Source organism: Salvia miltiorrhiza, unplaced genomic scaffold (assembly GCF_028751815.1).
Source record: "Salvia miltiorrhiza cultivar Shanhuang (shh) unplaced genomic scaffold, IMPLAD_Smil_shh original_scaffold_386, whole genome shotgun sequence".
Taxonomy (NCBI): domain Eukaryota; kingdom Viridiplantae; phylum Streptophyta; class Magnoliopsida; order Lamiales; family Lamiaceae; genus Salvia; species Salvia miltiorrhiza.
Genome location: NW_026651539.1, coordinates 375392 through 386996, shown reverse-complemented (window position 1 = coordinate 386996; position 11605 = coordinate 375392). Strand labels below are relative to the sequence as shown.

General features: G+C 39.9%; 2 protein-coding genes across 3 annotated transcripts; one reads left to right on the top strand and one right to left on the bottom strand.

Moving 5' to 3' along the window:
• Positions 1–7171: 7171 nt before the first annotated feature.
• Positions 7172–7480, bottom strand: LOC131004359 (uncharacterized). The gene has a single exon (XM_057931032.1). The coding sequence runs from the start codon at positions 7478–7480 to the stop codon at positions 7172–7174; it is 309 nt and encodes a 102-aa protein (XP_057787015.1).
• Positions 7481–8990: 1510 nt separating this feature from the next.
• Positions 8991–10377, top strand: LOC131004375 (zinc finger protein ZAT1-like). Of its 2 annotated transcripts, none has more exons than XM_057931055.1 (2): positions 8991–9918; positions 10196–10377. In XM_057931055.1, the coding sequence occupies exon 1, from the start codon at positions 9212–9214 to the stop codon at positions 9884–9886; it is 675 nt and encodes a 224-aa protein (XP_057787038.1). In that variant the 5' UTR covers positions 8991–9211; the 3' UTR covers positions 9887–9918; positions 10196–10377. The 2 variants fall into 2 exon arrangements, with proteins under 2 accessions (XP_057787038.1, XP_057787037.1); XM_057931054.1 differs by having other exon boundaries at positions 10191–10377.
• The last annotated feature ends 1228 nt before the right edge of the window (positions 10378–11605 follow it).

Here is an 11605-nt window from a genome sequence, read left to right as displayed (position 1 = left end):
ACATTAGATTTAAAATTAAGAATATGAATAAGAGTGGAGATTAAGATTAAGATTAAGATTAGGATTAGGATTAGGAATTAAGATTAAGATTAAGATTAAGATTAGGATTAAGATTATGATTAGGAATTAAACTTGGGAATTAAGATTAAGATTAGGATTAGGAATTAAGTTTAAGATTAAGATTAGGATTAAGATTATGATTAGGAATTAAACTTGAGAATTAAGATTAAAATTAAGATTAAGATTATGGATAAGAGTGGAAATTAAGATTCAAATAAGGATGAAGATTAAGATTAAAGAAGGATGACCGAAGATTTGACTTAAAGAAATATGAAGATTATGACGATTAGGATTTCAAGAAGGATGATTGAAGATTGAAGATTGAAATTTCAACACAACAACAAAACCAGGGCGGTAGTCATTGCTACCGCCTCCGCCTCTCCCCCACTGGCGGCCCAAACTCCAATTAATCACAATCATACTTAATCGCCTCTCCCCCACCGGCGAAACTATCATGCTTAATTATAATTAAAACATGCTCAACGCAATTAATCATGCTAAATCATATATTTCGGCTCTCCCCCACCGGCGATAAAGCGAATAAAATAAATTTAAACATTCTAAGTTCTTTAAATAGAAATGAACCTAACTAAGTTCTTTAACTAAATCTAATATGTAGAAATCAACCTAACTAAGTTATTTAAATAAATCTAATATTTAGAAAAAAACCTAACTAAGTTCTTTAAATAGAAATGAACCTAACTAAGTTCTTTAACTAAATCTAATATATAGAAAAAAACCTAAGTTCTTTAAATAAATCTAATAAAGTTGTACCTACCTAAATTCTCTTAAATAAATCTAAAAGAAATTATTTTACTAAGTTCTTGTTCTTTAATTAAACAAATCTAATAGAAATGAACATATATAATTAGCATATAATTTCACATTACATTCAAACTAAATTCACATATAATTCACATATACCATACAACACAACAACTAAATTTCACATTAATTCGTTTTAATATAATTAACCTAAATTTCAAACATATATAGCATATAAATTTCTAACTAAATTTCTCATTAATTCACATATAATTAACCTAAATTCATATACTAACATACTAATATTAACCTAAATTCAAATTAATAGCCTACATTATATAAGTTAGACGAACTAACCTACAATTGCTAATTCTGGCAACGGCAAGAGCTTTCCGGCGAGGCCAGGGGCGGTCCGGCGAGGCCAGGGGCTGGGAATTAGAGTTAGGGTTAATAATTGGTGAAATGTATAAAAAATAATTAGGGTTAGGATGAAAAATTAACTTACCGGAGAGCAGCGGCGTGCGTTGGACAGAGAGCAGCGGCAGCGGCGTCGCATCGGACAGAGAGTAGCAGCAGCGGCGTCGCGTCGGACTAGAGCAGCAACAGCGATGTCGGTGGAGGTGGGCGTTCATCGGACGGAGGCGACGGCGTTTGGAACGGAGGGACGACGGCTATCTCGACGGCAATGGCGAAATCGGCGGCGAGAGGCGGAGAATCGGATGAGGAAAGGCGGAGAAGAAAATGGGGGAAAAAATTAGAAAACCTAAGTTAAACCCGCAACCACAACGATCGAGTTTCAAATTAACGACCGAAACTCGATCGTTACATAATTTAATTTTATTACTCCCTCCGTCCCATAATAAGTGGCCACATTCTTTTCGGCACGGAGATTAAGAAATGAAGTGTTATGTTTTAATTGAGTGGGGCCCATCAAAATTATTGAGTTAATTAAAATAATTTCTTCTCCCTTTCACTTTCTTCTTCATCCACTGCCACCCACCTCCGGCGAAGTCGCCGGCATCAGCCACCCCCTCCTCCGGCGAAGTCACCGTCGCCAACAACCACCACCACCGCCAACAACCACCACCACCACCGCCACTCAAAAACCAGAAATCAAAACCTCGTCTCCCTCCCAATCTGCCAACAACCACCACCACCGTCGCCAACAACCACCACCGCCGCCAACAATCACCACCACCACCACCACTCAAAAACCAGAAATCAAAACCAGATCTTGCCCCCAAACCAGATCTGAAAGAGAATAGAGGGAGAGAGGGAGGACGACGACCTCAAATCGGCACACAGGGAGAGAGGGAGGACGACGACCTCACCCAAATCGGCGCAGGCGAGCCCTAGCCCCCAAATCGGTGCACGACCTCACGCATTTGGGCGGCGAGCTTCGAATCCCCCAAATCGCCCAAGGATGCGACGGTGAGAGGGAGGGAGAGAGGCGGCGACGGGATCTGTAATGAGAGAGAGGAAGAGAGGCGGCGACGGGATCTGTAACGAGAGAGAGGAAGAAAGGCGGCGACGGGATCTGTAACGAGAGAGAGAGGGAGAGAGGCGGCGACGGGATCTGTAACGAGAGAGAAAGGGAGAGAGGCGGCGACGGCGATATGGGCGAAAGGCGGCGGCGGCCGGAGAGGCGAGAGGCGGCGGCGGCGACGGGGGTGGCATCCCGCCGGAGAAGAAGAAGAGAGAGGCGGCGACGGGATCTGCTCTCTCTATGTGTGTGTTTGTGTGTGTATGTTTATTTTAAACATAATTGAGGGTTTAATTAGTAACTTAATTAATGATCTAATTAAGTTACTCCCTCCGTCCCATAATAAGTGGCCACATTTCCTTTTTCGTCTGTCCCACTATAAGTGGCCACTTTCGTCTGCTCTCTCTCTCTCGTTACAGATCCCGTCGCCGCCTTTCTTCCTCTCTCTCGTTACAGATCCCGTCGCCGCCTCTCTTCCTCTCTCTCATTACAGATCCCGTCGCCGCCTCTCTCCCTCCCTCTCACCGTCGCATCCTTGGGCGATTTGGGGGATTCGAAGCTCGCCGCCCAAATGCGTGAGGTCGTGCACCGATTTGGGGGCTAGGGCTCGCCTGCGCCGATTTGGGTGAGGTCGTCGTCCTCCCTCTCTCCCTGTGTGCCGATTTGAGGTCGTCGTCCTCCCTCTCTCCCTCTATTCTCTTTCAGATCTGGTTTGGGGGCAAGATCTGGTTTTGATTTCTGGTTTTTGAGTGGTGGTGGTGGTGGTGATTGTTGGCGGCGGTGGTGGTTGTTGGCGACGGTGGTGGTGGTTGTTGGCAGATTGGGAGGGAGACGAGGTTTTGATTTCTGGTTTTTGAGTGGCGGTGGTGGTGGTGGTTGTTGGCGGTGGTGGTGGTTGTTGGCGACGGTGACTTCGCCGGAGGAGGGGGTGGCTGATGCCGGCGACTTCGCCGGAGGTGGGTGGCAGTGGATGAAGAAGAAAGTGAAAGGGAGAAGAAATTATTTTAATTAACTCAATAATTTTGATGGGCCCCACTCAATTAAAACATAACACTTCATTTCTTAATCTCCGTGCCGAAAAGAATGTGGCCACTTATTATGGGACGGAGGGAGTAAATTATTTCCATTTTTAGAAAGTGGCCACTTATAGTGGGACAGACGAAAAAGGAAATGTGGCCACTTATTATGGGACGGAGGGAGTATTTAAAATTTCGATTTTTAACGACCGAAACCCGGTCGTTAAAAATACTTATTAATTACTTAATTTTTATAAATATAATTTAAAGACCGAATTTCAGTCATAAATATTAAATTAATTAAAAAACAACGACCATTTTCTAAACGGTCGTTGTTATTATACGAAAAATTAAAAATATAATGTCTGAAAATTAGTTAACGACCGTTAACAATGGTCGTTACCATTAAAATTATATCAAAATTTAATAAAACTGTTTTACGACCGTAATTCGGTCGTTGACACGGTCGTTAATTTTTAACGACCGTTTTGCTCGATCGTAGATTTTAAAAAAATAAAGTTAAAAACATTAAAAAAAACGGTCGTTAAAAATTAACTTTCGGTCGTTACGCCCGCCATTTTAAAGATCGTTAAATTTGGTCGTTAAACTCCCTGTTTCTTGTAGTGTCGGGAATATTTTCATGTTGATCTCTGAGGATTTGCTAGAGTTGAGACTCTAGGTGGAGGAAGGTTTTTCTTATCAATCATTGATGACTACTCCAAAAAAATTACGAATTAATTTATGTTTTAAAGCATAAGAATGATGCATTCCGAAGTGTAAAGAATGGTGTATATCTGTGGATGTAGAGAATGAAGTTCCTCTAAAATGCCTAAGGACTGACAATGGTCTTGATCGAGTTCCTATCAAATGAGTTCAATGAATTCAGTAAATCAAAGGGCATAAGGAGGCATAGGACTATCCCATGCACTCCACAACAAAATAGTGTGGTGGAAAGGATGAAATAGGACAATGTTGGAGAAAGTGAGGTGCATGATTATGAGTTCTGATGTCAGACCTATGCTCACTTGAAGCAAGACAAATTAGATGCTAGAGCTATAAAGTGCATAATGATAGGGTATCAAGATGGCACAAAGGGGTACAAGTTATGGTTCTATGAAAAGGGCATGAATAAGATATATACATCAGTAGAGATGTACTTTCAAATAAGTCATTCTTAGAGGAATGAACAGATGCTTGGGAAGTTGAGCTCAAAGCAAGGAATGATAGTATTGAAATTAAGGTGGAGCATGATAGAACAATTTCTGCAAATTCTCGGAGATTATTTGATAAAGAGAATGCATCAGATGAAGATTCCTATAGAAGTGATGGAGATCTTAGTGATTATTTGCTGGCAATTGATAAATTCAGAAGGTAGATACACCATCCAACAAAATTTGGTGATGCAGATCTTGTAGCCTATGCCTTATCTATTATTGAAGAGACTGAATATCAAGACCTAAGCAAATACACAGAAGCTATAAACAACAAGTTTCGAGAGCAATGGATTCTAGCCATGAAAGAAGAACTGGATTCTTTCGAAATGAATAGAACATTGATTATAGTAGATAAACCTGCTAATCACAAGGTTGTCAGTTGTAAGTGGGTGTTCAAAAGGAAGTTGAAACAGTAAAAGGAAATGAGCAAATTCGTTTTAAAGCAAGGCTGGTTGTTATGGGGTTTACTCAAAGAGAATGGATAGATTTCAATTAAATTTTCTCACCGGTAGTTAAACACACTTCCATGAGGCTATTGTTATCTCTAGTGGCTCAACAAGATCTGATTCTGGAGCAGTTGGATGTGAAGACAACATTTTTACATGGGAATTCAGAAGAGACAATTTATATGACTCAACAGAGGGTTCCATTATGCCAGGAGAGTCTAACAAAGTCTCTTTGTTGATGAAATCTTTGTATAGATTGAAGTAGAGTTCAAGGCAATGGCATAAGATGTTTGATGAAAAAATGCTGCAGATTGGATATTATAAATCCAATGATGAAAATTGTGTTTACATTAAGAAAAATCAGTGAGTTATAGTGTCTTATCTTCTGTTCTATGTAGATGACATGTTTATAGCTAGCAATAGTCGGTTGGAGAGTGATATGTTAAAAAAGGAACTTCAATCTAGATTTGAAATGAAGATGTTTGGGAATGCAAAAGGAATATTAGGCATGTATGGATATCATAAGAGACAAGAAGAAAGGTCTTTTATAGTTGATCCAAAGGGATTATGTTAGACCCTTGAGAAGCGAGGCCCGAGACACGTCGAGTCCGTATGACGTGCCACGACAGGTTGGGGCAAGGTTGTTGAAAAGATAGGCAACGGATCCAAGTGTTGATGCGGAGCAACACAACGTTCGGGTGAGTACCGGGCTAGATACGGATGGTCGAGTGCGAGAATCGGGCGAGTGTCGTGCGTCGGGTGCACATGTTGCCGAGCGAGCGTGTCGGGTGATTCCGAGAGCTGCGCATCGGGCGTGTGGCGCGCCGAGGCACGAGCACCCGTCATGGCCAATACGCGAGTTGGCGAGTGCAGTGCGCTGCGCGCGCACGCAGCCGAGTGAGCGCGTCGGGTGATTTCGGGCGCTGCGCATCGGGCGTGCATGGCGTTGGGCACGAGTATCTGCCGAAGAGTGCCAAGGTGGGTGAGCGAGCGGTTCCGAGGATTGCGGCACGGGCGATGCGCGCCCGAGCAATTGACACGAGGAAGGCGTGTCTTGGCTAAGGCGAATGGATGAAGGCATAAAATGTCCTTGCTAGGACTTGAACACGGGATTAGTTGGAAGCAGCATGGGGCGGTTGCTAGGCGCCAACAACCCATGCCTATGATTGGCAGTTTTGAGTAGTGGGGCGAAAAACTGCCCGGCGGTTTCATCCATGAGCCTTGTGTCAGTTTTGCCTAGTGATGGGGGATGTTCATCACGTTTTTATGATGTATTCTAAGGCAATGAGCCATAGATGAGATAGGGAGTTTTATGTGCGAGCTTGAGAGCAGGTTCCTTGTAATTTTATTGGGGGAATAAAATTAAGGGTTGGGGCGTGGTGCCCCCGTAATTGTTGTGTGTTGCTTTCAATTATGTTCATGATTATGTCCGTTGCGTGTGAACTTTAAACTCGTGAGCCTCATACTTTCTAAGTGACAAACGAGTGTTGGTGAGGGTGAAGCTGGTCGAGTTGCGGGAACTCGACGCTACGCAAGGGCAAAAAATTCTAGTGCAAAGGATACCTTGTGACAGATTACATCATGAAGATACTACAAAAATTCAAGATGTTATTTAAAAAAATTTATACCTCCCCCCCCACACACACATATAAATAAATAAATAACTAAATTCCATAAAATACATATTTGCACAAAGTATAAATAATAATAATGCATGATTTAACTGTTTTCCCTTTTTTTTTAGGTGCGAATTCACTTACTCTAATCTTAAAGAATTTAATTGTTATTCTTACTAAATGAATCCATTGAGAAATTTTATACGGATATTACAATAGATCTCGCTGAAATATTATAAATTACCATAGAAAGAGTTCAGTTCCGACGGGCTCGTCAAGGTTTTCAATCATTTCGAGGAGCACCTCCAATGGTGGTGTCTTAGAGGGGTGTCTTAGGAGTTGGCCCCACCTAAGACACACCCCTCTCCAATGCATTGTGTCTTAGGTGGGTGCTTAAATCCTCATTTCCACAAAATTCATATTTCTACACTTTTATTTTAAAATTTCTAATTTCATTAAAATTAAAATTAAACATTACAATAATTTAAAGACATCATTTAAATACAATAAAAAAAATAAAAATTACAATAATTTTCTAGGACTCAATCGGACCAAAACGAGACCAAATGTGCTATTTCAAGTCCAAAGTGAGGCGAGCATGCATCTCCGCGTCTCGCATGGATGCTTGTCGAGCAACAAATGCACGAAAATCACGAGGTTGAGATGCGGCGCTACTCGACGCTTCGTCGACGTCTTCTTCCCACTGCGTTGCTTGCTCGCCTTCGTCTTCGATGATCATGTTGTGCAAAATGATGCACGTGAACATGATGTCGCTCATCGCCTCCTTGCTCCAAAGACGCGATGGGCCTTTGACGATTGCCCAACGAGCTTGAAGGACGCCGAAGGCTCGTTCAATATCCTTGCGAGCCGCTTCCTGCATCACTTTGAACCTCTTCCCCTTCGGATCCGTCGGATGTGTAGGACTCTTCACGAATACAGGCCAATTAGGATAGATGCCGTCAGTCAAGTAGTACCCACTTGTGTAGTAGGCGTTGTTGACTTGATATGTAAAATATATATATATATATATATAAATAAAAAACGGTCATTTTTTTTAAAAAACAATCGAATTTCTATTTTTTTTAATAGGCGCGTCCGCCGGACGCGCCATACCCTCCACGCCTTCGCCCCGGGTCTCCGCCTCGCCACGCCTTCGCATCTGGCCGAGTCGCCAATGCGCCGCCCGCCTCCTCGCCACGCCTCGATCCAGCGCTCGCAACGAGCACTGGAGGTGCTCTTAAAGAGAGATCGAAGATTACATTTACAGGTTACTATTAGCTTTTCTTACTCCTTAAATTTATTTTGATTAGAACCGCGTTCACCACATGCCTTTAGCTCGATTTCTTCCCGAACTCATCAATTCTCGAACCTTGAACGCCCCAAAGTCTTGTTGGTTTTCTTATACTTCTCGGCATTATTCTCAATAAGTTTTTAGCTCTTTTCCATTAATTCAGCAATTTTATTTATGCTGACGTTTTAACCTGATTCGACAACTTTAATTTTCAAAATAACTTATTTTGAATAAGTTAAATATATATCTTCAATAAGTTAAAATGTAGCTTATTAGAGGTAGAACAATTAGAATTATACCTGTCTTATTACACAAAAGTAATTAGTAAACTCATATTCTTTTTTCTAAATACAAGATATATATCATATCATGAAAATTTCATATACTCTCTCCGTCCCGAATATATATAGGCTTGTTTTCCTTTTTCGAATATCTCATTTATATAAGCTTATTTCTATAAAAAATAGTTATATTTTTTTACTCATTTACTATTATATTCCTTTTTAATTTTTTAATTTACTCCAACTTTGATACATCATTAAATAATAAATATGAACATATTAGGAAGTTTACTAATATGTTTTTATTTTCAAACATTTTTTTTATATTTGTGAAAATCTCAATCAACCTATATACATGGGATGAAGTGAGTATATATTAATGCAATAAATTAATCAATTTAATGATTAATCAACAACTAAACTAATATAAATTATAATACCATATATAAACTAGACCAAATAATCGAACAAATGAAAAACTTATACCACTACTCAAAATGACTGCATATAAATTTCCAACTAAAATTATATAGTCATGTGATATGATGGTGAGATTCTAAAAAGTAAAAGAGATAATCTCAGCGGTGATTGTCTCCTTTTTTTCCCAATAATAAGAGCACAATCCTACATCCAAATTTCAGTCTTTCCATGCCATGGATTGCAATCCAATTTGGTAATCACGATTTATTCCACAAATTTCTTAAATTGTAAAAAAGCTTTTCTATATATTTGAAGGAAAAAAGAAAAGCTAATAATAATGCTTTTGTATTTATCCCAACCTAAATCTAATAAATCTTGATTTTGTGAAAAACGAAAAGAAACCAAAAACACATTTGTTGTTTTGGTGGAGAGTGGCTTTCATTAATTCATTGGCGAAACTCTAGTCAGCTACAACCTCTTAGGCCTAGCCTCCCACCACCTCCACCTATATATCCCCTTCCTTCAACAAGAGAGAGAGAGAGACACGACTGGGGCATGTATCTGAGGGTCTCAGATACATACAAAAAGCGTTTCCGATCTCTGATTTGGTGAATGATTGATGGGCAGCATGGATTGCAAGCTCTGCTTCAAGCGATTCTCAAACGGCAAAGCCTTGGGCGCTCACATGCGGTCCCACTACGCCATCCTCCCTCTTCCCCCCAAGCCCCATGAACTCACCGATGACAAATCCGCCACCTACTCCCTGAGAGAGAACCCCAAGAAGAGCTCCCGCCTCCCGGATCCCGACTTGCTCGATGTCCACAGCGACTCGCCGAGATTCAAGCGCCCGAGAGGAGACGATCAAGAGGAGGAAGTAACCAAGGCAGAGTTGGAGATGGAAGAAGGCGATGTCGCCTTGTGTTTGATTATGCTGTCGAGAGATGTGTGGAGGAATAATTCAGACGATTCGAGTAAGAAAATCCATAGATGCGAGAAATGTCACAAGGTCTTCAAATCGTCGCAGGGATTGGGGAGTCATAAGGCCAGCCATTTCAAGAGGATCAGGAATTCGTTGCAAGAGAGAGAGGGAGAGGGAGAGGGAGAAGGAGAAGAGAGGGAATCGGTTGGGGATCAAGTTCATGAGTGCGCATTGTGCCCCAGAATCTTCAAATCCGCGCAAGCCCTTGGCGGCCACAAACGATCGCATTTTCCGGCGCCCAAATTCCGGAGGAATTTGGTGGATCTTAATCTGCCTGCTGCAGTCGGAGTTGTAAATGAAGAAATTCTTGCTTGAATCTGTCAATCAGAAGAAGCCAAGTTTTGGAGGTTGGAAAATTATAAATCCCATTTAGATTTTATTTTTATTATTATTCTTGATTTTTTTATCAGACTTAAAAATTTTAGGCTGCTCTGTTCTGTTTGGTGGAGATGGGATTTGAGGGGAAAACAATGAAGCATTTATTTGTTTGTTAGAGATGATTTTTGTGCCTGCTTTTTGATTGGTTGTTCTGTGATGGAGAAGGAAGCATTAAACATGTTGCTGTTGCATGTGATTTATGACTGCATAACTTGAAGTTTTCTCTTCTGTTTTCTCATAGAATAGAGAGAGAGAGATTTACATGCATATGGTGACTGGTTTGAGGCACAAGAATCTTGAGTGTCCAGAGCTGCAAGCATTGTTTTGTGCTTTGTTTCCAGCTGTTAATAATTTGGGATTTCTGATCTCTGATCATCCTGTTCAGTCTGCAAAAAGAACCATTTTAAAAGTAAGACTTGCTTTCTCTCTCATCATTTTCTCTCTCTGCCATCGCCTGCTTTCAGGCTTGCACCACACTTCCTATCATGCCACAAGTAGTTACACATGGTAGGATAGAATTAGGATACACATTTATCTTAAACTAAAAATTATCAACTTTTGTGAAAAATATGATGATTTTTATATGTAATTGATAAATTCGCTTTCAAAAGTGAAGAATTCAAAAATAAAATAAAATGGATTCAGGATAACGAATTTATTCAATAAAGTTATGAATCTATAATGAATTTATGGTCTATGAATTAAAAATAGTTCTTAATTTATATTTTTAAGAGAGTTTATACAGTCTTTTATATTAGTACATATGAGAAATGCAGTACATTGGTGATAACATAATTTTGTATGATAAAAGTTAGAAAGTGATGAACCAAAGCAAATAATTCATAGACTAAATTCTAAAAGCTTGTTCAATTTGGTCCAATACTTGATGCTGGTAGCAGTGTTTATTAATTGTTGTCTAATTTGACTTTGATTATTTCCTTGTGCTGACTTTTCTTACAAGTGGTGCAATGAGATGAGAATTGGTAGATTTTTGAGCTCATTTTTTATGTTGATATGTAGGGCACGCGTGTTATTATTTTATTCTTTTTTAGTATTCAGATCGAAATGATTAGATGGTAAATTTTAGGGGACAATGTGAGGAGTTCAAGAATAACGGTGTCTGTGTGGAAGTCGCCTTGTACATTTCTATAGGTTTCATCTATACCTTTTGTTTAGTATTCATTAATCATTATTATTATTATTGAGAAGATTCGAGTTAAATCTCGTATTTGAATAAAAGTTATGATAAATTATATATCGTGTCCGATCAAGTGTACATACGAGACGGGGCGGCTCCAAATTGAAATGCGGATTTGGACAAATTTGGATGTGGGTAGGGCTAGGGCCGAGTGCGGGTCGAGTCGGATTGGATACGAATCGCGAGTCACAGCTTCAAAGTCATTATTGTTGTGATAAAAAAGTAATAATCAATAGGAAGAAAAGTAATGTCTGTCAAACGCTATTTTACTTCACGATAATTATTATTTTTACTCACATGATAAGTGAAGGAGATTACCGCTGGGTTAACGCGAGTGATTTGTAGAATAAATGCAATACATATACGCTCTTGTATATGAGACCGATCTCATCGGTGAGACCGATCTCATCGGTGACCGACTCAAGAGTATTAATTAATTTTGTATATCTTAAATATTT

Coding starts and splice junctions, on each gene's coding strand:
- LOC131004359 (XM_057931032.1), bottom strand. CDS start 7,480: ATGCAGGAAGCGGCTCGCAAGGATATTGAACGAGCCTTCGGCGTCCTT.
- LOC131004375 (XM_057931055.1), top strand. CDS start 9,212: ATGGGCAGCATGGATTGCAAGCTCTGCTTCAAGCGATTCTCAAACGGC.